Genomic DNA, 26465 nt, shown 5'->3' on the forward strand with positions numbered 1-26465 from the left:
AATTTCCAGCAGCAGGTAAAGCCGCCCCCTTGCTTTTCATCCTAGGAGCAGCTTGTCAGTTCCAAACTTGCTGTGTTACCTTCACTCCATTCTTTGGGTCAGAGCAAACCACACAGTCGCGATATTTGTGGAGATCACAGAACATCTTTGGCAACATCTGCATGTGTCTTAGATTCTGCTTTCACACTTTCGTGGGTCCTCCTGGACTCTCAGAGTTCTCATGTAACAATTTTATTTCTCAAAGGGTTCCCCTCCTTCTCCGCCTACCCCAGCCCCCAACTGGTGGTGCTGGAGAGCCCAGGACCTTGTGAGTGCTTGGGCATGGATTTCTCACTGAGCCACAAACATCGCAGTAGCCAAAACAAGGTGCAATGTAGTGCCCACTACCCAGTTATGCAGTTGAGTTTCCTGAATCTGGGGGAATCTCAGGGGTTGGCACACTCGGAGTGCAATGGATGAGCTTCACGTGGAGAAAACCATGTGTCTGATGAGCGTCTCTTTCCTGTCAGGCAAATACTCAGCTGTCTTCAAAGCTCCTCTTCTTTCTACTACCCCAAACTCTAGCTAACCCCACTGGGCTAAAACCCACCAGATCCACTTTTTTTCTGTCAGGAGCTTTCTGTTCTTGGCTTGCTTCCTGAGGCCAACACTCTTCTCACCATAAAATACCCAGCTGTCCTCCATCGTCGCTGCATTTCTAAAAATCTGCTTTTAGGGGCCAGCATTTCAGAATCACCTTATTAAGACTATAGTTCCCACAGACACTCAATATAATGGTTATTTTCATAGCTAATAAGCATGTTTTGCTTTTGCAAGCTAAAAATGAGACTTTAACAGGTCAAAACAGACAGAAAGGAAGCCAAACCCATTTTTTTTTGGATCAGCCCTTTGTGCACATGAACAGAACCTTCTTGCCTTTGGAGTCCCTCTGGCCATTTGCCGGTAGCAGAGTCATATGGGTGAACCTGCAGGCTGCAAAAAGAGATCCAGTCCTGGAGTGGGAACCAGTGACAGGCAATAACAAAGACTCACAGAAGCTTTTCTCTCCCGTGGGTGAAGCTCGTTCACAATTGCAGCTGCTGCAAACAGGCAACCCCCCAGCCTCACTGGTGGCAGGCACACAGCATGGATTCTCCCAGTCGGTGAACCAGTTAGTTCTTGATGGTTTGTCAATGGCCCTCCTGAATCCAGCTGCAGAGAGAGGGCTTTCTCTTCCCTGTGGCCTTCAGAACAGAAAGGTTGATTTTCTTCCCTGCCCTTGGCCTCTTCTTAGCCCTTGGTCAGTCCCAGCCTGTGACTCAATCATCTCTCCAGTGGCCCACAAATAAGGGCACTGGTGAGGCCTGTCACCTTGCCATTCTTGTCTTGGGAAAAGGGAAGCCAGAAGTGTTAATATATTCCAGGATAGAGATTCTGAAAGTCCAGATGCACAAACGTCACCCCAAGGTGTTTGGTGACAATACACTCCCCTGAGTCTCACATGAGACCCTCAGGCCAAAGCCCGAGAGTCTGAAATCTCTTCCTATGTTCTACTGTATGGTAATGTTTGAGAATGTGACACCCCCACCCCCACTCCCTTTCGAAGAGAACCCCTGAAAATCTGCTTGGGTGTGGAGTGCTAGTCACATGGACAGACCCAGACGTACACAAAAGCCAGTGGTGTGGCATCTGGAAGTTTAGAATGCTCTAAATGTCTGTCAAACCACACATCTGTATGTGTGACCTGAGAACCACCTCCCCTGACGTGGCTTCCCATGTCAGCTGTCCCCTGAGAGAACATCTTCAACCTCAGCCATCTCACCAGAAGAGTGAAGACCCAGTCACCCAATCAGTGCCTTGTGGAGGGCTCAGCTCCTTACTAGGGGACATCTTTTGGTGATAGTAGACCCAAGTCTTACCATTCTTCCTTCCTATGAGGAGGCTAGTGCGCCTCCCAATTGTGCACGGTCCTGCTCTGCCCTCTCCAATAGTGTGGCTTTGGATCTGGAGCTCACTCCTTAAGGTCTCTGCCATAAGCTGAAGTCTGTACTCACCTCCCAAAGCCGTGAACATCTTCAGAGTGATGCACATCTGATCTAGACTGAGCAGCTGGGGGGGGGCTGCACTTGGTGGGGTCCGCCTCACTCACTCACTGAATGAGATCACAAATCCCCTTGGAGGTTCGTGCCCATTTCATAGACAGTTGAGAAGTTTAGAAACTCATAAGTTCCAAAGAGATGTCTAGGGGTTCAGTTTATCTTTTCCAAACTCAGTCTGAAGTCCTTAAGCCTTCAGCACCTCAGACTGTGGCCCTGTTTAAGAGATGTTGTTTTGCAGTTGTCATCGGCTCATGAGGGTGGCCCTAATCTAAGGTGACCCATGTCCTTATACAGAGACATGCACATGGAAGAACACCCCAGGCCTCTGGGAGCAGCAGTGGGATGATGCCTCTACACGTCAAAGAACACGAAAGACAGCCAACAAACCTCCAGGCTGGAGCAGGTTCTGCCTCCTGGCCCTCAGAAGGAACCAGACAGCAGATTCTTCATCTTGGACTTCCAACTACAGAGATGCAAGGTTCATCATGTTGAACTGCCCAGTCTGTGGCCCTTCGTAATGGCAGCCACAGTAATCTCACATAGTCACAAAGATTCACAAATGCTTAGCATCTCTCTGCCTTCCACAGGCATCTGCAGATAAGACTGTGGCTAAGGCAACACAGAGCTCATGGCCACTCTGGGATGTCTGTCTTGAAAGTACCTTGTGCTATCTGCCAAAGCTAAGTGAAGCCTTGCAAGTAGGTTGGAGTTAGTCTTAGGGCACTAGAAATGTCCCCCAGGATCCAAAGTCCTGACTTTTTAGGGGTGTACCAGCTGAGTGCTATCAATGTATTTTAGCTGCAAACCCATATGTCTTCTTATAATCCCCTCCCTTAACCTCTTAAATCTTCAGTGTCTAAAACTTAGAACCTTTTTTGCCTGCAAGTCCTAGGACTAGAAACTCTAGTCAAACCCTGTTTTTGTTTTTTTCCCTTGCAGTAGCCATGATAAAGTAACAGGTGTAACAGGGGAGACATGCCACGTAGGCATACTAATGGGCCACCACAGATGTTGTTGCACCATAACCACAAGATCATGTGATTAAGGTCATTATTCAGGTGGTGTAGTCACAAGAATTCTTATAAGCTAAGGTCAGAAGAGCCAGCCAGAGAAGGGATGGATGATAGAGAGAAAACTTGAGTGAGTGAGACAGAAACATGGAGAGGGGATGAAATAATGAGAGGAACAGAGGAAATGACAGTGAGAGGTCAAGAGGGGAGTTTTGAAGATACTGCAGCGTGGGCCTTGGAGGGGGGAGAGGCCAAGAGTGGGAGCATGCAGGCATCCTCAAGAAACCAGAAAAGGTAAGAAGAAACCCTCCCCTAGAATTTCCTGCTGACTCCTAACAGTCTGACTTTCCATAGTACAATATAGGGAATCCGCGCTGTGTTGAGCCACTATCGTGATGAATCTTTGTGGCAGCCATAGGAAACAGAATAGTCTGAAACTCTTTAACCAGACTCCAGCTGAGGGCAGTAGGCAAGGATGGCAGCTGAGACTCGTGGCCTCCTAGGGCAGGCCTTTCCTTCCTTCACAAGTGGCTCAGTGTATGGTGGTGGTGGTGGTGTCTGTTGTCCCTTCTGTGCCTGCAGCCATCAGGACAGTGCCTGGTCACATTCACTTTATCTCTTCACAATCTTCCCCATGATAACCCACTGAGACGTCCTTGATAGGCCTGTCGATTGGGCAAAGAAAACTGCATTGCATGGGATGTGCTTTAATAGAGTGATCACTGCTTATCTCAAATTCACATTAGAGACATTTTGTGTTTCATCTGGCAACTCTACCCCTGTGCCAGGGAAACACCTGCTGCTTTAAGATTCTGAGATCTGATCTGTTGGCTCCATCCCTGGAGACGCTTTTAGCTCAGCTGGACCCCATTTGGAGTTCTCACTTAGCAAATTGTTAGTTGGCTGGTCTGTCCCTCAGGGACATTGCTGAGATCAGAGAGCAGGTGGGAAACACAGAGGTTATTGAGGGAGGAGAGCACTTGGAACAGATGTGTGGTTCAACACCAACACCGCAGCTCAGGTGTCCTCCTGCAAGAATTATCATTGAGCTGCCAGCTTCTCTGGCCATCTGGGACTGGTTGTAAGCACTCTGTATACTTTAAGGAAGGAGGAATCATGGCTTTCTAGGACCCACTACAGTCAAGTACTACAGTCCAAAAGACTTAAGTAGCAGAAATTTGTTTCCTCTTACTCCAGAGGTTGTAAGTTCAAGATCAGTGTGTTGGCCTCTGGCCTCTGGTAAGGGTTCTCTTCCTAGGTGGTTGATGGCCACTTTCTTGCTTTCTGTCCAGGTGGTTCCCTCTTGACATTGTGCTAGGGTCAACAGAAGGTCATCATTATACCTTTGTGTTGTACAAAGTTCTATTTCCAAATATAGTCACATAGTGAGGTATCAGTAGTTATGTCTTCAGCATATGAATTTAGCCCAAACCAGGAAGCTGGTTAGACAAATTATCCAGTATCTCTCAGAGCACAGGACTGTGGCCCAAGGGGAGTAGTTCGCAGAGGCCTTCTGTAAACTTCCACTAGGGCCAAGGAGTCATAATGGCAGGAAGCTGGGAGGAACCTCAGGCCAGAGGCAGTTAACCCTCTGAGAGGTAGTTTGTCAATTAAGAAATCAGTTCTTCCATGCAGAGTAGGGCCAAGTTTGGGACCTTGGTTTTATTTGTCTATTAGTTTTACTCATGAAAACTAGGAAACTGCAGCCCGGCTGGCTTGTGGGGACTCTTTGGCATTTTCCTGATGTCAGGACATCATTCAAGCAACTGCATTGAACAATTCAGCAAGCCCCGGACCAACATCTGTCTCTCTCTTTTAGGAAACTATGCAGGTAAAGTCTTGTTACGATGCCAGCAGCGCTGGGATGATGCATTGAGAGTCTAAACATTAGACTCTAAAGGAAGATGGTCTTCTCTATCATCAGGATCAAGGGTAGGGCGTATCTGGAAATTAAGGTCCTGAACTTATGTGGCAAAGCTTAATTGAAGCCACTGGCTGCTCCTGACAAAGGCTGGTAGGTATTGCAGGCCTTAGAGTCACAGATTATGAGCCCCAAATAGCTCTGCATTAGTGACCTTCAAAATATGTCCTATAGAATCCAGGGTCCCCACCCCACCCCAGGATTTCAAGGGAAGGTAAAGCACTATTACTTCTCCTAGGCAACTCTACTGCTATTTCTTTCCCATTTTGGACCTCCATACAGAACTGCATAAAAATGTGAAGATCATCAATCTAGTTAAATACTTTGTATATAAAAGATTTGTTCTTCAAACATGTTTGGAGCTCTATAGCTTATGACACAATGCTGGACTTGAAGGTATTGTTATTGAAGCAGAATGCAGCAGATACTGACCAATAAACCCAGAAGCCCCCAAGAACTGCTCCACACAGTTCATTTACTGGAACCAGTTTGGGGCTCACATTACCTACTTTATGCTGCCTTGCAAATGACTGTTGTTTATGTGTCTGGAGACTTGGCAATGAACACTCAAAATGTGTAGCTCCCTGGGAGTTGGAGATATGGCTCATTAATGTCATTTAAGTCTCACAAAACCTGTAAATACTGCAGACTTGGAGGCTGAGTAAAACTCCCACGGTTAGTTAGACCTGGATACGAATCCAATCTACTCCAGAGTCTGAGTTCTTTTTGATAACTGATTTTCAGAAATGATCCAGATCTTGAGCTTAAGGATCCAGGGTTTAGGACACCATTGCCATTAGGGAAAATAAGGAGAAGAAGTGGTTTTGGATGTGGCAAAACTCTCCACTGTAAATCCCATCTGTTTGATATTGTGGTGATCCAGGTATCCTCCCCCCTCACGCCACTCCCTTTGACGATCATTCCACATTCACTGGGAAAGGGGGGCTTGGCGAAAAGGTAGCAAGTGAAGGGGAAATCAGGAGGCTTTACTCTGATAGCTGATGGAAAACATGGCCTCGGTGTATCTTGGTTCTAAGCGAATCCGAGATCTGCTTTAATATAATGCCAAATTAATATAATTTGCCAAAGAGGTGAAAACTTGTTTATGGATACTATATCTTGGCTTTCATGTGGGGTGGTAGAGTGTATTTTACTCCTTAAAAATAAACATAGGCCTGGGTGTACCCAGGACAGGAGTGTGAACAATCAGCTTGTGTCCATAGGGAGGCAGAAGCAGAATGAAGAAACAGGGACTTGCTTCCTTTGTGGTGATTATAGCATGAGTACTACAAACTAGGCAGCATTGCTGAAATGAAGTCATTGCCTATAGATTATTTAGAAGGGTAAATGTCATCATCTAACATCAACAGCAGCCTGGTAGAATTAATACATTTTTTGTGTTTATTTTGTGTGTGCAGTTGTGGAGGTCAGGGGACAACTTATGGGAATCAGTCTTAGCCTTCCACAGTGTGTGTCCTGGGGATAGAATTCATGTCATCAGGCTGAACAGTAAGTGCCTTTACATGCTGAACCATCTCGCCAGCCTATGATGGAATTAAAATAAGGATGGGCCTTGCATCTGTCATTGGTCACCTGTCTAGTTTTGAACATGATATCTGCCATTCTATTCCTCAAATCCTTAGGTTAAAATGTGGGAAATGGTGACTCACACATGGTGTTTGGAGATTTAAATGACAAGAGAGGGAAGTAGTACATTTAGAGGCAAGGGGTAGGGAGTCAGCAGATGCCGCATGGGTCCGGGTGCCTCCATGCAGTTGCACTGGGGTTCTTCGGGAAAGCAAATGAATGGGGGCATAGCAAGGGATCCGATGGGAGTGTTGATGGAAGGAGCGAGCTGGGTTCTTCAGCAGAGTTGGAAATGAGGGCCAGGGGGACTAAGCTGAGGGAAGCTAGGGACCAGTGGTGCCCAGCCTTTGTTTATTTGTATCTCAATGGTGTTACTTGGCAGGATCACCCATCAGAAACATTGTAGGTTCTATCCACTCTCTCTATCCACTTAATTCATGAGGGTAAGGAAAAGAGGAGCGAGAACACAGCAAATGGTCACACATGACAGCCTGGGGTGGATGCATGCAGACAGGAAAAGGTCTTGTCAAAACTCTGCTCTTCTCCCCCAAGAGGGAGCTTCCTCTTGATGAGGAGCACAGCTGTGGATGGAAAGAGAAACCACTGGAAGCATTGGAGGCAAGACAGAAGTTGGTCATAACATTTATTAAACATTCACGGTACGTGGGTTACTAGGCAAAACACAGGAAGAACATACAGTGGAGATTCAGCAGCTGTCTTCACTTAACCCACGAAGACGACATTTTGCTTAAACAGAGAGACACCTGTTAAGCATACAGGGACATGCGCAAAGGAACCCTAGATATCCAGGCACTGCTCTTCACCGCCTCAAGGCGTTAGGAGATCTTACCATGGTGCCTGGGACCCAGAAGCCGAGACACAACTCTCAATTCCAATGCTCCAATATATCCTGCCTCTGCTGAAGGAGTGCTGCTACAAGACACTAAAATCCTAGGAAAGTATTTGTTTCCTTAACTTGAATTCGTGTTCAAATCAGTAATCCTGTTTAACACGAGGCCCAGGAAGCTGACTCAACAAAGTGTGAGTGAGAGCAGCATTATGTGAGGAAAAAAATTCGTCAGTAAGTTAATAGCCCCCTACACCCATCTCTCGGCTTCCGATAGGTGAGAGACTGTCCAATAAATTAAATCTACAAAGGCATCTTATTACTGTGTGTGGGAAATGTTTTTGCCCGCTTTAAAGTATTTCAAAAGTAGGGTTGGCAGATAAAACATAGGATGTCTTCTAGTGTATGAAATGCACTCAAAACAAAAAATTAGTATATGAAGGGTGTTTCTCAACATGTGGCTCATGACCCCTTGGGGTTGACTGACCCTTTCACAGAAGTCACCTAAGACCATTGGAAAACATATATTTACATTATGAGTTACAGTAAAATAATAGTTATGAAGTAGTAATGAAAATGATTTTATAGTTGGGGTCACTGGTCTATGGTTTATCCAAAAGTACACTTTAGCTGCATGTATGTATTTTTATTAAATAAATTCTAGAATCTTGTTTTTAGGTTAATATACCTTTAGAAAGTCCAGGGGTTTCTAATAATGTGGGGGTCCTAACTTTTCTTCATTTATTAATAATGTCAGAGGGTCAGACACAATGACTCAGTATTTAGGCAGGAAATGTATGTGGACTATAAGACCTACTCAGGTATCCAAGACATTTTTATCTCTTGCATCTTATATCATTGCGATTTAACTCTGCGTTTTGACACTGAAATTATTACCTGAGAGGATGGCAATAGATACTCATACAAGATGGAAGCCTGAGGAGGGACTAGTCTGGCTTGACAAGAGGGGTGTGATGGGCAGTTATGTGTTCAGCTGCTGCTCCTTAGAGAGCTCCATTAGGCACAACTGTCCCTGTAAGATGCTCAGCTTGTCTAACTCTAGACCGTCAGAGAGGTCTTAGCATCTCTCTTCCCTTCCTCTTCCACAGGGAGGTTTGGGGACAGTTGAGAGTGGGGAGCCAATGAGTGCGTGGCTGTGGCCTTAAGCAAGGGAAGAAGGCTCGCTTGTTGGATCATTGGCAGCTCACAGCAATGACCTTCCCTTGATTTTTTTCCTACAAACTGGTGTCTGTTGAAAAGGTCCACACTAACTCCGTTAAGCAGACAAGACAGTAGTATTCAAGAAGAAAGGAGGAAAAAGGAGATACAGGGAGGAAGGAGGTGTGGGAGAAAGAGGGCGAGTGTGTGTGTCTTGCTAGACCGGATTGGTACATGCTATCTAGAAATGTTCTTCCTGGTGTCTCAGTGTATAATTTATTTCTATTTTTAAACAGAGAGTTCTCAGAGTTAAGTGTTTTCAGCACGAATTTTGCAAAGAAACAAAGCTCACATGAAACTTCAACTTTTATGGAAGAATGGTAACACTTGCTGAATTCCAATATCCACAGATAAGTTTTTAACATACATATAGCCATATGATCACACACACACACACACACACACACACACACACACACACACACACACGCACGCACTGAGCCAATTATCAAGAGTTACATAGATGGTATTTAGAAGCATACACATGTTTGGCGTTCAAAGCTATGTTAACCGAGACCCAGCATGCCAGTTTTCTTTGGGGCCTGTCTGTACTTGTTTCCATTACTGCCTGCCCAGGTATGTACAACTCCCCTTCATACCTGGAGGTCTTTCTGGAGAAGAGGAAGTACAGGTGAACAGAAGAAATCAAGCTGAGGTTTAAAAAATGCTGTGGGGTTAGGGTGCAAAGGAGAAGTTACACAGCACAAGTCACCTTCCAGTCTGCCGCTTGATGTTACTGACAGAAAACATTCCTTCAGACCACTGGCCATGCACACTTTTTGTAGAAGTAGAAAGTCTAAAACCTGTTTTTTAGATACACTCTTTTTGCTTTTCTGATGATGACCTAAACTTACACCTCTGGGTGTTCGTGACTAACCTCAAGATTAAAAAGTGTTCCTATTCAGAAGTGGCCAGAGGAGGTGTGCGTCACACATCCTTGGCGGCCGCGAGAAGATGTATAGTTGCAGGATGTATAGGAAGTAGCTGTGCATTCCCTGGGAAGGAAAGTAGTGACCGGAATTCGGCATGAGCAGAACAAACAGCGTAGCAGTGTGTCACTATGGGGAGGCCTCACCTGGGGTGTTCCAGAAAACTCTAAAGCTCATTAGGGTCTGTACCTCCATTTTGAACATGGGCTTGGCAGTGACATTTATAGTATGAGCCCTTTGGGGCTCCCAGCCTGGCCTGCTGAGGTCTCCTCCATGGTGAACACTGTGGGAAAATGCCTTGGCATTTTCGTGACCCCACCTTCTGGAACTCTGTGAAGGACAAACGGCAGACATTGAAGAGTCCCCATGAGAAACAGGTCTTCCTTCCCCTTCACTCCAGCCTCCTCTTCCTTCCTTTCCTTTTCCTCCTTGCTCCCTGGACCCTTCCTTCCTGCTGCAGCAGTGGGCCAGGTAGACTAGCTCACGGGGGTGGGGCAGAGGTGTTCATGTGGCTGTAGGAATACCTGGACAGGGATGCCCCTATGGTCCTCCCATCCTCCTCCTCTCCCGCCTCTCCTCTCGGCCCTGGGGGGCCAGGATTGGGGCAGCAAGGGAAGGTGGCCATGAAGCCCAAGCGAAACCGTTTGTTCATGAAGCAGTAGATGATGGGGTTAACACAGGAGGAGGTGTAGGAGAGGAGGAGGATGAAGGAGATGGGGGTCCCCGAGAGGTGTTTCTCAGCGGAAACAGTGTCGTATGCCCGCCAGGCGTTGGCACTGAAGATGGGCATCCAGCACAGGAAGAAGAGGACCACAATGACAATGAGCATGCGGATCACGCGCTTCTTGGCTATCAGGTTGGCGGTGGAGCTGCTGCTTCTGATGCGGTTGACTCTGCCGCCACTGCTGCTGGTGGACAGCTGCTGGAGCTCCAGCTTCCTCGGGTGCCTGGACTTCTGCAAGTAGCATCCATCACTGTCCTCGTATCGGCTGCCGCTGCCCCCACTCAGCTTCTTCTCTGGGTGGGCAAGTGACATCATTTTATTGTTCAGGACAAGTCATGCCAGAGAGAAGACCCGGGGCCCCTGACTCCCCCAGTCCAGGAGGCCAAGCTGAACTTGAACTGGAGAAATGGGCAGGCAGCCTTGCCTGTACTGGTTTATATCAGCATTGGTCTGCACCAGTTCTAGCCTTCCAATGAAGCATAAATCATATATACATATATTAGTAACAATTGTAATAAAACCCTATACACAAAGATTGTAAGGCTGAAAGTTATTGCAAAATAAATATTAACACTCTTCTCTGTTCTTTCCTGTTTGCTTGCTGAGTTTTTAGATTTTATTTATTTTAGATTTATTACTTTTATTGTGAGGACTCCAAGTAACAGAGAAAGTCAACAGGAGTCAGAGAGACTGTGTTATCTACATAGTAAGGAACTGAGACAGGAGGCAGGGTGAGAAGGAAAAAGTTAAGTCAACACAGGTGTTGGCGACAGGTGGGCTCTAGAAGGGAGGGAGGACTGAGGAGAGACGAGGAGCAAAAAGCCGGCCTTGGAGGCCGTGAATCTAATGTCTCAATGTCACGTGCAGGACAGAATCACCAGAGGTGTCTACTGGCCAACCTGGGGGACAGGGCTAGCTGGGGGCATCTGTGTCATGTGAGCATGCTCTCCATTGAGTCCACTCAGGACCCCAAGGAGAAATCTCTCCTCATTTTACACACTTGGGATCAGAGAAGCCAGGTCCCCTGGCTGCCTTGTAACACTTTTCAGTCTCCAGAACATGCTCTGTGTGTTCCGAGTCCCTCCAGTTAACTTATAAAGCACACTTTTGAGCTCTTTTGGAATAAAAACCCAGTCCAAAGATAGTTACCTTTAGCAGATTTCTTCTGGCTAGCATCAAATTTTATTCCTTGGTAGAGTTCCAGAGAGATCAACCCATAGGCCACCACCATCACAATCCCCGGGATGAGAAAGAGGATGAGTAGCAGGAATGTTTGCCTAATACAATTAAAAGAAATCTAATCACCAGCGACTCTGGACCTTCAAGTTCTGATGGGCAAGAATGGGGTGGGGGAGCTGGTCTGAGCAGACACATTAATTTCTAGCATTTAACATCCTTGGGAATTCCACGTCTGGAGGACCGGCCATTAGAACTTGTTTACCTTGTATATTCCTTAAAGTGACTCTGAAAGACTACTTAAATTGGGAAAACGCAGCATCATTCTCTGCTCCAAACCAGTGAATATGTTAAAGTATAACAGCAAAATCGTGTATACTTACAGCCCCAGACACTCAGGAGGCTGAGGCAGGATGCTTGCTCAAGTGCTGGAGTTTGAGATTAGCCTGGGTGACATAGTGAGACCTTTTACAAAGATGAATGATATTGACCATAAACAAATAAAGAAGTCTTTAAAAAATGGGAGTATGTGAAAATAATAAATATGAAAATAAAGTGTTGAAATAATAAATATGAAAATACTTCTCGTCTGATGAGGACTAATGCTGGGTTCTACAGGTGAGGCTAAGTTCTTTGCATATATGTCTCAGTTTAACTCACATAAGAACCTTTGGTAGCTACTGTTGTCTGAGCACTTACTGTAGAGATTAGGATATTGAGCCTTGAGGAGATTACATGTGTCCAAAGTCACACAGCTAGTATCAAAGGTGAGATTTGAATCCAATGACACACACCAGGCTACACAACTTGTTGACTCTACATTAAAATGTTTATGTCAGGCCAGGCACTGGTGGCACACGCCTTTAATCCCAGCACTTGGGAGGCAGAGGCAAGCAGATCTCTGTGAGTTCGAGAGCTAGTTCCAGGACAGCCTCCAAAGCCACAGAGAAACCCTGTCTCAACCCCCCCAAAAAAAGTTTAGGTCAGAATTATGGAAAATCTTTTAGTTTTACCAAATGTGTCATTTGCCTTCCGTAAATCTCTCTAGGTATCCATTCTCCGTTGTGCTTCGAAGCTGGTTTGGTGGTGCACTAAGCCGTATGCCTGGAAGGACTGAGCTATGCTTTCTCTAAACATAGTTAGTTGTTGAGGATTCACAGCCTCCTGCTCCATGAGTCTGGCCCCTAAATCACTTTTGCGGTCTGGCATGTGTAAGCTGCAGATAAGACCTCACGATTGTCAGAGGCAAGCAGTGGCTGGGCCATTTCTCATTGCAATTGGACATGTTTTGATAAGTCTTGTATATCCTTCTCTTTTGCAGTGTCATGCTGCTTTGTGTGCAAGCTACGTGACGACATGAAAGGAAGAGGGTAAGGGAGCATGATCCGGATTTTTAGCCACCACGTAATGATGTCTAGACTCTGCTTCTAAAACAGCGCTATAGTTAGTACACACGAGCCACATCTGTACCGTCTTTTCATTACAGGTATTTTTATGGCTTCTTATTTGAACCTTATAGTTCCCTAATAATGCAGATTTAGAAAAACAATCTAACTCTTTTAAAGATAAAGAACCCAGTGCATCAAGAGGCTAAGTAAACTTCCCCAAGGCTATTTAGTCAGTGAGCAAATGAACCAGTATTGGAACATTGTCTCTTCTGGTAAGCTATTTTGGGCAAACACAGTGGTTATAAACACTAGGAATTGGGGTGTCAAGATAGCTTAGCTGGCCCAAACACTTGCCACCAAGCTTGATAACCTGTGTTTAATCCCTGGAGCCCACATGTTAGAAGTACTCCGTAAATTGTCCTCTGATCTCCACACATGTACCATGGCACACATGTACCCCACACATGCACATATACACGAAGTAATTACTATTTTTAAAACACTAGAAAAGGCTACATGAGATTTTGGATACTGGTCTCTGGTCAATTATTTGGAAAAAATCCTAGTTCTGTAAGTTAACCAGTCTGAACTCCTTGGGGACCACGTAGATGCCTAAGCATAGTGGTTAAACACCCAGAGAGGCTTTGTGGATTTGGCTACTCTGGAACCTCTGAGTCAGCTTCCTTTTCTGTAAAATGGACATGCCGACATCACTTCATCTATAACTGTGTGTGTTTAGGGTCTCGATATCCCACCGTATACTCTTCCTGTCAAGCTAGAATGGCCCTCCTCAGAGGGGACCCTGAGGCCCCACGCTTGAGGGACTTGCTGGCCTACGTGATATTTCCTTCAGCAGTGTGGCCACTAGTAAGCTGTCCGTACTCCACTAAATAACGTCTTATTCAGACCTGTAAGAAGACCTAATTTAACTCTGTGGGTCACATAGAAAAAGAAGCCATGAAGGTACAGGAGAACTTGTTGAGGAAAAGGGTCTCAACCAGAGATGGAGGGGGGATGGGAGAGAAGAATGAAGACAACTAAACTTCATTATATAAATGTATGAAACTGTCAAAGAATAATAATAGAAAAGGACCCTCTGAGAAAGCCTCCAGGACACCTGCCCTGTAGTCATCAGCTTTCCTGTCCCTCACATTGCTAACTTTTGTTTTTTGTTTTTTTGTTTTTTAGACAGGGTTTCTCTGTGTGGCTTGGAACCTGTCCTGGAACTAGCTCTGTAGACCAGGCTGACCTCAAACACAGAGATCCACCTGTCTCTGCCTTCGGGTGCTGGGATTAAAGGCGCGCGCCACCACAGCCGGGCAAAGCTGTGTCTTACAGGCTGAGCAGAGCGCTTCCTTACCAGGATTGCTGCATCGCATCGCTTGGCAACAGGAAGCGGCACATATTTGCCGTCTGGTTGTTATGTTTAGTAAAAGGCACCAAGTTGCTGTAAATGGGGTACGGAGTCATGATGGTGAAGGAGAGGCACCAGGTGGCAGCAATGACCTTCAAAGCATGGGACTTTGTTTGCCAGACTCGGGACTGTAAGGGTCTGCAGATGGCGCCATATCTCTCCAGAGAGATGGCTACCAGGTTGAAGGTGGAAACACTCACGGATGTTCCTGGAAAGGAACAAAGAAAGGGCAGTTACTCGGGTGTTGACTCCAAAGTTTGCACGTTAGCTGAAGTGTATCAGAGCTGCAGTTCAGTATCATAGGAGAATGCTCTAGGGGTAAGGAAATACTATGTATATTTTTAAAAGATCTTTTAGAGCCAGCTTTGTACCGAAAAGGACTTAAGGCAGTTAAGCATATGTATTTGCCAATTTTCTGATAAGTTTATTGAGCTATGACTGCAATCTAACCCCAGCCTGGGCTGGAGGTACTCATTAATTAATAAACAAGGGAATAAAAATAAATTGCCATCCCACAGAAGGGCTTTCTGGAAACCCAGAGAAGAGCTCTAATTTTGATCATGAGCATGTGGTTAAATAGACATAAAAAGGCAAAAATTGTCAAGGACTCCATACTGCCAAAAGGTCACTGGGGTGTTAAAATTTCTAGTACACAATTTAAAAGAGAGAAACATTCTAAAATTTAAACTATCTGTTGAAAGCATACGTAGTAAGGAAAGGTGGCAGAGAAGAGGCTCTAGGATGGACTAGCGTTTTCGGTGAGTGGGAGGAGCAGGGTCTTTTCACCGTCTCTGCTGTATAAAGTGGGCGTGTAACCCGCTTAGAGCGGGGACATGAGTCACATCTCCTCTAGAGCAGTCACCTGCACACAGGGCAAAGGAGTCCTCACTCCTCCCGGCTGTATATGCTTATTGTAATGTCTTAGCCTTTAAGTTCCAACACGTCAGAGCCTTCAGCCATGAGAACTGTCACCTATTAGCTATTATTACCAACATCCTAAAACATCACTTACCACTGTAGGTAGATAGTAGCTCTCTAAAAACCACATGTATATTTTTTTTCTAAAGCCTTTAATTAAAAGCATTTTTTTTTTGGCGTGCGATTCACTCACCGTGTTCTACTGGACTTCTCTGTGAAGAATCTGTGACAGGCAGAATTGAAAGAATAGCTCTAAATCCCATTGAGTTTGCTCTGTACAATGGGTCCACAGTCACTACAAACCCACGGTCAGACAATCAACCTCCCTCCACACACACACAAATGAGGTGTTTGATGGCTGTTGTTAACAGTGTTGTCGAAGACATCACAAAATAGACCGTAAGATCTAAATCACCAGAATTAGAAATTCAACGAAACCTTGGACTTGGTGGGAGCATGCCTGAAATTATACCACTTGGGAGGCAGATGCCAGAGAATCACCTCAAGATCAAGACCAACCTAACTACACACTAAGTTTCCAGGTCAGCCAAGGCTACATACTGAACCCTGTTCAACCCCCACCCTATTCCCCACCCCCAGACTCCAAGCCAACCTAAAACCAATTCTAAATAACAAGAAAAAAGTAAATTTAACCAAGTAAGCTGTTATAACATTCCAAATAATCCCGGAATTAGTTTGCTGTTAAATTTTGGCTACTAAAACTATTCTGAGGTGAAATTCACACAGCACAGACTTGACCACGTTGAAGCAAACAGTTACCTGGCCTTCAGAGCTGTGTGACTATGTGAGTACCTCTGGTAACTCTCCTCCCCACACTGGCTAAGATGCTAAAACACTGTGCCCGTCAGATGCACATGGATGGGCTCCAGGAGTTAACGAGCTTTCAGCAATGCTTCATTATCTAACCAAGATCCTTCCCATTTTTTAAAGGCATTAGAATATGTTCAGGGGACTTGAACACAGATGACATCCTAGTTACTAATCTGGGGGCATGAGAGTCAGTGACTCATCATCATTGTGTCATCTGCTGGATCCTGAACACTCAACCGGGAAAAAGAAAGGCTTTTCAGTGCTTTCTGGTCTCCGAAGATTTCCCTAGCCCTCTTCAGTGCTCTCTGTTTAATACAGTTTGGGTCAGAATCAAACATCCCCTACACACACACACACACACACACACACACACACACACACACACACAGAGAGAGAGAGAGGGACTCACACACACACACATACACACACACACTCCTCACCCTCTTCTTCTTCCCAGTTGCTTCTCAGAGTGGGCGAAGGACAAGGCAATGTGACAGACAGAGAGGACCAGGGACATGTTTCTATCCAGGGTTAGGAGAACCTCAGCAGCTGGCAAGCTGAGGCATGAGCTCACCACTGTGGTGCCTGCTAATCTAGGTTCAAACCCCAGGCCCCAAGCTTCCCCTGATGTGTGCTTGGTGAGACAGGGAAGAATTGATGACAGCTATTTACAAGGTGGACAAGAAATAAGATCCTGGAAATGAAAGTGCTCAGCAAAATGCCTGGGACATAAAAAGTACTAAGAAAGTAGCTTTGTAGGTTTAGCTACAACCATCATTATGTTTGGTATAGGCAGCAAACTATATAGTTCATCCAGTCAGGGTCTACTTCATAATCCATGCTCCTGAGGAACATATTCAGCTTCTTATTAGGGACACACACACACACACACACACACACACACACACACACCCTGCAGAGCCCTCCCTGGCCTAAGATGCCCCCAGGCTTTGAGAGAGCAGTCTGGGAAGTGAATCCTGAAAGGAGTAGCTAGACAGAGATGGAAGGGTTTTAAATAGCCTCCATTCGTCACACAACAAGAGACACACCAGCAAACAGCCCTGATCCTATGCAGCTACTCCATTCCAAGAAACTCTGACCTAAGTTGGGAGTTAATTGGCGTGCAATGATTTGCTGACTGAAAGGTATGGAGTGACTTGAAGTCACCTATGAGTTCTTGTCCTTATTCAAAGAGCCAAGTCTACCAAGTTCCCATTGTGTTTTTGTATCAACTTCTGACACACACTCCCTAGCAAGTAGGAGGGCTGACTTGCTGTAAAGAGAGCACCCGCATCCTTGTACATAGGCGCAGCCAGCCAGATGCTTGGTATTTGGGAACCCAGTAGGGTCCCTCTGCTGTGACTGGCCAAGTGTCAACAGCCACCTGCAGCGACTCACCCATGAAGTAGGTGGTGATCTTGCACACGGCACTTCCAAAGATGAAGTCCTTGAGCAGGTTGGGGATGAGGTTGAACGGCATGCAGAAGAGACAGAGCATGAGGTCACTGACAGCCAGGGACAGCAGAAAGATGTTGGTGACAGTCCGCATCCTCTTGTTTCGAATCAGCACCGTGATGACCAGCGTGTTCCCCAGCACACTGAGGAGGAATATGAGGGAGTAGAGGAGAATCTGCACCGCAGGCTGCCACTCTGAGGAGAAATGGGGAAGAGTTGGAGGGACGCGGGTCAGGAGGGTGGAATGTGAAAACCTCAGCCCCCCAAGGAGTGCTCACTTCTGATGATGTCCCTTGCTGGCTTGCATCACTGAACCCGAGTATCCCTGTACCGACTGCATCGCACAGACACAAGCCCAGGAAAGCACAGGGCAATTCAATTGTTTTTTTAAAGGTTGGTGTGTGTCGACAGATCACTCGGGAAAGCAGTTTTTCCTAAGGACAGCACTCCTGAATGGTGACGACTTTCTTTCCCTGAGGCTAAGCGTTATTCTGCTTTAATCACTTCTTCATGCTGGGTTTCTCCTAAGAAAAGGCACCCTCTGCTCCTGACAGTGCCTTTTCTGTAATGCAGTCTTCTATGCTTTTGTCATCTCCCCCGAATCCTGCGTGAGTTCCCAACTCTCCCATGGGAACAATAAGAATATTTGACTGTAGATTTCTCCTACTCTTTTATCCAAACTTCTGAACATACAACTTCATCTAGATTTGTCTCACAGGGATTTTGCCCGTGTATATACACACACACACACACACACACACACACACACACACACACACACACACACACACTGTATATACGTTTTTAGTCAGCCTTACTGTTGCTATCATCTCCCTTAACTGGGGTTGTTTTCTGAACTCCAGTCACAGCCTCTAACACCTACCTTTTGAAGGTTGAGGTTGATCCAGGCAGAAAAGAGTCTCATTTTCCAGGCCGAGTTCACAGGAGGGAGTAATGTTGCTCCCATTCATGAGAAGGCTGTCGACCACGTCCATCCTGCTGCTCTCTACCGAGTGCTGGCGAGCTGGTGAATGGCTCACTCCTGGCTCGTTCCTCTAATGACCGGAGAGTCTCCCAAATGCAACCTGCCGTGGAGGGGCAGGGAGGGGGGATTTCCAGGTGTGGGCTTTGTAGCCATTCCTAAAGGCAACTTGAGTTCCCCATTCTCAGACCAGCTGGGCAAGCACTTGCACTCCTGTGGGGACAAGGCAGCCTGTGCAAGTCAAGCCTGCTCCACCTTCCAGGCCCACCCCTCCCATTCCTGGGCCGGTCTGAGGCCCTGAGCACAGGCAGCTTGGCTGCATATTAACCCTTCCCAGAGTGGGGCCATGTCTACACATACACAGACACACAGACACACAGACACACACACACACACACACACACACACACACACACACACACACACACACTTGGAGAGAGAGAGAGAGAGACTTCCCAATTACCACCTCTCTTCTCTGCCTGTCATTGTCCCAGACATATTCAGAGTGAAGCCTGAACTGTCTGTGTGAGACATCAATTAACATGGTAACAGATCCGATAATGCAGACCATCGGGACTAAGGGACACAGAGGGACCGCGTTCCTATCTCCTTATATAAAAGCAATTAGTGCCTTTTAGCTTTGGAGCCTTGCCCAGTAATGCGTATAGAGAGAACTTCTGGGTGGTTGTTAAGGTGTTACCAAGCACAGTGCTCGGTCTTGTGGTCTCTGCCCTTGTTAACCAGAAGCAGGGGGTTCTTCTGAATGCAGATTCTTAGGCTCTTATTACTACAGAAATCAGCAAGAGTTCTCATTCACTTGTTTACCTTCTATTGTTTTGCTTAGTCGCCCCACCCCAGACCTGTTCACTGAGAGACAACCATTTGCTGTATACTTCTCAAGCACATCAGCAAATAAGACCACCTCAGAGGCTGCTAGGTCGGAGAAGGGACGAGTGGGGAAGGATTTAGGCCTCCTGGTGGGGGTGGGGGTTACTAGTGGTGCTTGACCTGAGATGTAAATGAGAAAGCCTCCAAAGGGCAGACAGAATGCTTTTTGCAGAGGCCACAGCCGGTGCAAAGGGCCTGAGGCAGGAAGGCGCTTGGCCTATTTGAAGACAGTTGGGAGGTGGTTAGTGTGTGAGAGGCCTGACTTTTTCAGGAAGTTGGACAATACTTAAAAGGCCTTCACTGTTCACTGCACAGCTGGTCTTAGTTTGAACATCCAAGAAACAGGTACCATTAGGATCTGTGTTTCTTTCTTGCTTTCTTTTTTTTAAATAAACTTATTTATGTATTTAATTTTACATCCTGGCTGCAGTTTCCTGTCTCTACTCTCCTCCCAGTCCCTCCCCACCATCCCCCTCTGCTCCTACCCCCAATCCACTCCTTTCCCACTTCTGTTTTAGGAAAGGACAGGTCTCCCATAACTATCAACAAAACATAGCATGTCAAGTTACAGGAAGACTAAGCCCCTCCCCATGTATTAAGGCTGGGCCAGGTGACCCAGTGTGAGTAGCAGAGTTCAAAAAGTCTGTAAAAGAGTCAGAGACAGTCTCTGTTCCCAGTGTTAGGAGTCCCACAGGAGGACCAAGCTACACAACTATAATGTACATGTGGAGGGCCTTGGTCAGCCCCATGCAGGCTCCCTGGTTGTCGGTTCCATCTCTGGGAACCCCTATGAGCCCAGGTTAGTTGATTCTGTAGGTTTCCTTCTGGTGCCCATGACCCTTCTGGCTCCTACACTCCTTTCTCCTCCTCTTCTGCAGGATTACCCAAACTATGCCTAATGTTTGGTTGTGGGTATAAGGACTCAGGCATTATGCTGGCCTGCCCCGTCACCTGGCAGTACCCTGATCAGTCCAGGGTTCCATGGTTTCATAGTGTGTATGCAGGTAGAGAGGACCCCTTTAAAAGAAAGACCCCTGCTCCTCTCTTTCCCACTGTTCCCCTGGGGCAGGCAGGACTTTTCCTGTCTCCCTCTTTTCTTCTGTCCTCTCTCTCTGTTTCTGTGTCTCTGTCTCTTTTCTCTTTCCTTTCCCCTTCCTTCCCCTTTCTAATAAAACTTCTCACTTAAGCTCTGTCTGTCTGGCATGTTTGTCCCTCCGCCTCAGTCAACCTCGCCCACAATGGAATATGACACTTTATCACAACAGTGGGTCTGCATCTGTTTCCATCAGTTGCTGAAAGACACTCCTCTGATGACTATTGGGCTTGACACCAATCTGGTCACAGGAGATGGCCAGTTCAGGCTATGTGTCTGTTATTGCTGGGAGTCTTATCTGGGGTCATCCTTGTAGATTCCTGGGAGATTCCCCTGTGCCAGGTTTTTCCCTGACCTAAAATGCCCTCCCCACTTCCAGTAGTCTCTCATAGCAGTTGTATTTGTGATAGTCAGAACCTGGAAACAACCTAGATGTTCCTCAACTGAGAAATGGATAGAGAAAATGTGGTACAATTATACAGTAGAGTATTACTCAGCTGTAGAAAACAAGGACACCAGGAAATTTGAAGGCAAATGGATGGAACTAGAAGGAAGTCATGCTAAGTGAGGTAACCCAGACCTAGAAACACAGACATGGTATGTATTCACACACACACACACACACACACACACACACACACACACACACACACACATATATATATATATATATATATATATATATATATATATATATAAAGCCTAGGCGCATCAGTCACCTCTCCCCTTGTAAGGGCTAAGAGACTTGCTCCAGCCCCTACCAGGATCCCAAAGGAGCGAAGGAGGGGGTAAAAGATTTGTATAGTGACTTCATACACAATCTGAGGATCATGCACTTTATTTCATATGCCCTTTATTGTTCTGTTTCTGTTCTAAGAATCCTGTCCTGCTTCTAACTTCTCCATGCTTCTTCTATTCTAAAAACTCTTCTCCGTCGGGAGCCTTGAAGTGATGAAGTTTCTCTCGCTGGTGAAAAGCACATCCCAGGGGAAGTGATAAGGAGCTGTTTACCATGGCAACACAAGGGTCCAAGATCATAGGATCAAAATAGTGACCAGACAGGGAGGGCACAGTGCCCATTGATAACTTTAGGACACAGACCTATTGTTATTGGACTGGCAAGTGAAGTATTAGCATGCTTTTCTTAGCACCCTTGGTAGACATCTGTGCCTCTGAACTTGTGTGAGCTATAAAGTTTTCTTTTTGCAAAAAAGCCTATAGTTTAGTTTGAACTTGCTCTGAGGTGAAAGTGAGCTAATTGTGCACAGCAGCCTGAGCAAAAGAACACAGCAGGCTGCTAAGAGTCTACAGTCCTTGTGGAACAAATAGATCCAGTTAGAAGCATGTCCCAGTGTATATTCCATACCTGGAAACCATGTAACTAACTAAAAAGTCATCTTCCAGACCTTCCACAGACTATGTGTCCAGTAAGCAATTAATACACTGTAGCGCCCTGGGAAGAATACCCACAGCGCTACAGTGCTGTAATGTGAGGGCAAGAGCTCTTCACACAATGAGGACAGATCACACATTCAGAAGGCAGCATTCCTTATTGTCTTGCAGAGAAGGTTGACATATGCGTCTCTGGTGACAATATTCCTCAGCACCTTGCTAAGTCCTTCTCTGGTGGACTGACTCCTGGAGTGTGTGCTGAACTCTCACTGCATAACCCCAGGGTCTGTAGCATCTCCTGGGGTTGATGCCGGTTTTACAGCTGAGGAAAGTCAGGCTCCATGACCTGCGAGTGTGAGTGCCAGACTTCCATCCCTGCGTCTGAGCTGGTCCTGAGCTCTCACTGACTTCTGGGGAATTCCCCACGGGCACCCCTGAGCCTGTTGGCCTCTCACTCACTTGGGGCTGCTGGATAGAGAGAGATGCAGAGTCCTAGGTCAGGGATGAAGAATCGGGACCTTTGGGAAGGGCATCAGCAAGCCCCCATCATTCAGTCACTAAGGCTGGCTGTCGAGAGGTGCACTTGTTTGTGGAACACAGTGCACAGGTGTGTGTGACACCCCTTGTTGCTGTCTGCAGAGCTCCTATCACTCACTCCCTACTTCCTCCCTTCCAAAGAAGAAAGGAAGAGAAGGAGGGAGGAGAGAAGGAAGGACAGAACCTAGTAAAATCGGACTCCGTTTCGGCTCAGAGCAGGTCCAGTCCAAGCCCTCGGCTCTCCTAGCTACAGAGCCTACAACAGCATGTGCCCCTCAGGTTTGATAACCCCATGAACCCTAACAAAGGCCCTTCCAGGATAAATGGCACCACCTCTGAACAAAAACTCCTGTGGAAAAGTGCATACCAAGGCCTGGAGGCAGTGTATCTGACGCACTCCCAACATGCTCAGCCCCGTTCCGGTCCTCAGCATACTTGTGGAGTGTGTCTGTGTGCGTGTGTGTGAGTGCAGGCACATGTGTGCCACAGTGTGTGTACGATGGCCAGAGGACAGTCTCAGAATTGGTCCTCACCCTCCACCGTGTTTGGGACAGGATTTGAGACGTTGTTCACTACTGTGTATGCTGGGCCAGCTGTCTGGTGACCTGAGGGGTGCTCTCTTATCTAGCGGGCATCCCTCCACAGGAGTGCTAGGATTACAGTTACGCCACCGTGTCCAGCTTTACATGGACTGTGAGCATCAAGCTGAGGTCCTTCCTCTTTCACGCCAGGTACTTTCTCCTTGGAGCCCTGTTCCTTGTTCCTCAACATGCTTTTATCAAATGTCCTCCTGGTGCAGCTCCAGTGCTGTGTGCTAGTGGAAACCAGATGGCTGGAATTCCTGTCCGGAACACACTCAGTCCACTGGGGAGATCACCGGGAAGGGCAGTGGGCATGCTAGAAATGCCGTACGCTCTGATTGGTAGCAATTCCAGGTGAATTGATAGAAATTGTCCAAATTGAGTAAGAATAGCTTAAGTGTCTCCCCAGTCTTGGCGATACACAGTAGCAGTTAGGACTGAACCTGGCAGTGCCGTGCAATTTGGTAATCTCTTAGAAGCCAGGGCCTTTTCTGCCAAACACTGAACCAGAGAAAAAGCAATTTTGGTGGGGTCAGTGAGGTCCCGAGATGATTACCTGCTTCTCAAACTCATCTCTGTCTTAAGGAAGGATTCTAAAACACCGAGAAGATTCGTACGTGCTATTTTCCTCATTATAATATTAAAGGTGGGCATTAAAAGTAATGGGCGAGAGGTAGGTATAAAAACAACAGAAGTTTCAGGACTCGGCAGGATTGCTTCTCAATGGGAAGCCATTTGAAAGAAACACCCTCTAACAGCCAGGGGTTGTTAGCACTGATTGCCAGTGCAAAGACCCAATATTCACAGACAGGGCGGTGTGACATTTCTTAAAACTCTCTGCTTACTCTCCCACAGCCACCCTCCGCCTCTGTTCAGAATGTAACTGTCTAAAGTCCTTATTCTTCAGTGCTTTCAACTAACGTATCGACTTTCTGTAAGGGGCAGATCGGGGTATCCCTGCTTTCTCACTGTGCACTGGACGAGATGGGTGTGTTCAGGGGGGGGCACATGAGTGAGGCTCTGTGTGCTCCCTCCCCTCAGAGTATGGCCAGCATGGCTGCCCTTTGGGAGAAGTCACAATGGATTCCCACTTAAGAATACCCCTGTGTGGACCCCAGTCTTAAAACTGGGGAACCAGCATTGAACAGAACCAAACTCTGAACGTGGGTGTCAGTTAGGAGGCCTGGGCAGTCTATGGGACCTCTAACAGTGGAACCAGTACTTATCCCGAGTGCACAGATGGCCTTTGGGATCCCATTCCCTGTGGAGGGATGCTATTTTAGCCCAGATACATGGAGGAGGGCCTAGGCCCTCCCCCAAATGATGTGACAGACTTTGATGATGCCCCTTACAAGGCCTCACTATCCTTGGGGGGTGGGTGGGGTTGGGTTGGGGGTCAGTGGAAGACACAGGAGGATGGGAGGGAGAGGTAAAGGGAGTATTAATTTGTAAAATAAAATTGTTTCTAAATTAAATAAAATTATAAAAAATACAAAAAAATTGAAAAAAAATCAAACAAAAAGGATACCCCTGTGCCTTACTCCAGGGAGGGGTGAGTCTTTCTGATGTTTAGCAAACTGGGTGGGAGGGGCCGCTTCATGGGTAAAGTGCTTCTCAAGCCCAAGGAACTGAGTTGGGATCCTCAGCACCCAGATGAGGTTGACTGAGCATTGTCCATCTGTAACTCCTGTGCTGGGAGACAGACACAGGAGGGGCCCCGGTGTTTGCTGGTTTCTAACCTAGCCACATCTGTGAACTGCACATTCCATTAGAGAGAGTGTGAGCCAGGAAGGGACCCGATGCCCACTGGCCTCCGTGGGCATGCGCCATAGCAGAGCCTTGGGGGGAGTAGCATCGTTTCTACTTCCTTACAAGTAAAATGGGTTCATAGTGGTGACACTTACCTCGGAGACCTGCCAGGGTATTCCCCCTCCCTCCCTTCCTCCTTCCCTCCTCCCCCCCCCCTCTCTCTCTCTGTGTGTGTGTGTGTAATACATAGCAGGGTGCTCGGATGTCACAAGGTCCCAGTAGATGACAATAACAATGATTTTCCATGGTTTATGTTGAAAATGAAAATGAAAATGAAAGCACTCTACGGTTGCTACCTCAAGATGACCTTTGTTAATGGTTAGGAGGGCACCCTTCCACCCTGCCGTTTTCAAAAGCAACTTTGGAGTCATAGTCTGCATGCAATATCTAAGTGATGTTCAACTTCTAAACATGTAATTTTAAGGTAAGTATTTACAGAAAAATGACTTTTGTAGCATTGGGGGGATGCAATTATTTTTTTAATTTGGTTAAAGGAAAAAATTAGTTTAAAACAAAGTTTAGTTAAAAAAAAACCCGATTCCATCATGCAGAATACTTAAAATACATTTTACACATGTGATGAGTAAAACGTGATAGCCTTTTGTGTTCACTTAGCATAATTCCTTCAGATTTTCTTCCTCATTTGTGTGTGTTATACATGTGTGTGCATACATGTTCTTGCATGTGTGTGTGGATGTGCATACTACACATGTGTATGCATATACGTGGAGACCTGTGGTTGATGCCAGGAGTCATCCTCAATTTCCCTTCCACTTTATTCACTGAGGCAGGGTCTTGCAGTCAGACCCAGAACTCACCACTATATCTAGTCCTGCTAGCCAGCTTACTCTAGGGATCTTCTCTTCATTTTCCAAGGCTGGAATTACAGGCAGGCCAAATGCCCACCCGACATTTATGTGATATTCCAGTGATGGGAATCTAAGTGAGAAACCCCAGTCCTCATACTTGCTGGCCAAGCATTTCAGTGGCTGGGCCATGTCTCCCCAGGCCCTCCCTCCCTCCTGTACCAAATTTCAGAACTTCTCCGTAGTATTTCTAGTGCTATTCACTGTTCCGTGTTAAGAACACGGAAGTCTGCCTTGTGGCACAGGCCTGCAATCGCAGACACTTTGGAGGCTGGACTGCTTACCTTCATTCATGTGAGAAGGATTTTTATTTTTAATTTCATGTTGTTTGGACTTCTCTGAAGCACTCAGCCTAATCCTAACTACAGTGATGTGAATTAGAGTTTGTGCATTTTATTTCCGGTCTTCTCAGACTCTGCCTCAATGATATTTAGGATATGTCCTGGTAATGGTGACACTGTCACCTTCAATTCTACCTCCCCAGCCTGTCTGGCCTGTCTGGAGTGCCCCAGCCTCATCCATCACCAAGTGTCCCAGCCTCATCCATCACCAAGCAGCCTTCTCTTATTCACAGCACATATTTGCTTATCGCTGTGCTTTTCCTCCATGGCCACAGATCTCACCATGATCCCAACACATGGGCACACTAATGAATCCCTTCTGTCATAGGCCTAAGGTAAGTTTTGGCACAACGTTCTCACTTGTATCTGTCTCCCCAGGGTATGTGACCACCACTTCTTAAAGGATCTGCCTTCCTTAGGCTTCCAGAGTTCTCCATGGAATATAGTTTGTGTATTGTTTTCAAAACACTAATCAGAATG

The 26465-nt window shown here is 46.4% G+C and overlaps 1 protein-coding gene across 1 annotated transcript; it reads right to left on the bottom strand.

Moving 5' to 3' along the window:
- Positions 1 to 7222: 7222 nt before the first annotated feature.
- On the bottom strand, positions 7223 to 18680 carry Cckar (cholecystokinin A receptor). Its single transcript, XM_005068765.4, has 5 exons — positions 18380 to 18680; positions 17440 to 17691; positions 14239 to 14500; positions 11464 to 11591; positions 7223 to 10607 (listed from the first exon to the last, which is right to left on the bottom strand). The coding sequence occupies exons 1-5, from the start codon at positions 18489 to 18491 to the stop codon at positions 10072 to 10074; spliced, it is 1290 nt and encodes a 429-aa protein (XP_005068822.1). The 5' UTR covers positions 18492 to 18680; the 3' UTR covers positions 7223 to 10071.
- Positions 18681 to 26465: the final 7785 nt, after the last annotated feature.

This window comes from Mesocricetus auratus, unplaced genomic scaffold (assembly GCF_017639785.1).
Source record: "Mesocricetus auratus isolate SY011 unplaced genomic scaffold, BCM_Maur_2.0 Super-Scaffold_100006, whole genome shotgun sequence".
Taxonomy (NCBI): domain Eukaryota; kingdom Metazoa; phylum Chordata; class Mammalia; order Rodentia; family Cricetidae; genus Mesocricetus; species Mesocricetus auratus.

Bases quoted from the DNA above. Each gene is read 5' to 3' on its own strand.
- Cckar (XM_005068765.4), bottom strand. From the start codon at position 18,491: ATGGACGTGGTCGACAGCCTTCTCATGAATGGGAGCAACATTACTCCC. The intron at 11,592-14,238 runs GTAAGGAAGCGC...TAATTGTATTAG, and splicing joins GATGCGATGCAGCAATCCTG to GCAAACATTCCTGCTACTCA. The intron at 10,608-11,463 runs GTAACTATCTTT...TTGCCCACCCAG, and splicing joins CCAGAAGAAATCTGCTAAAG to AGAAGAAGCTGAGTGGGGGC.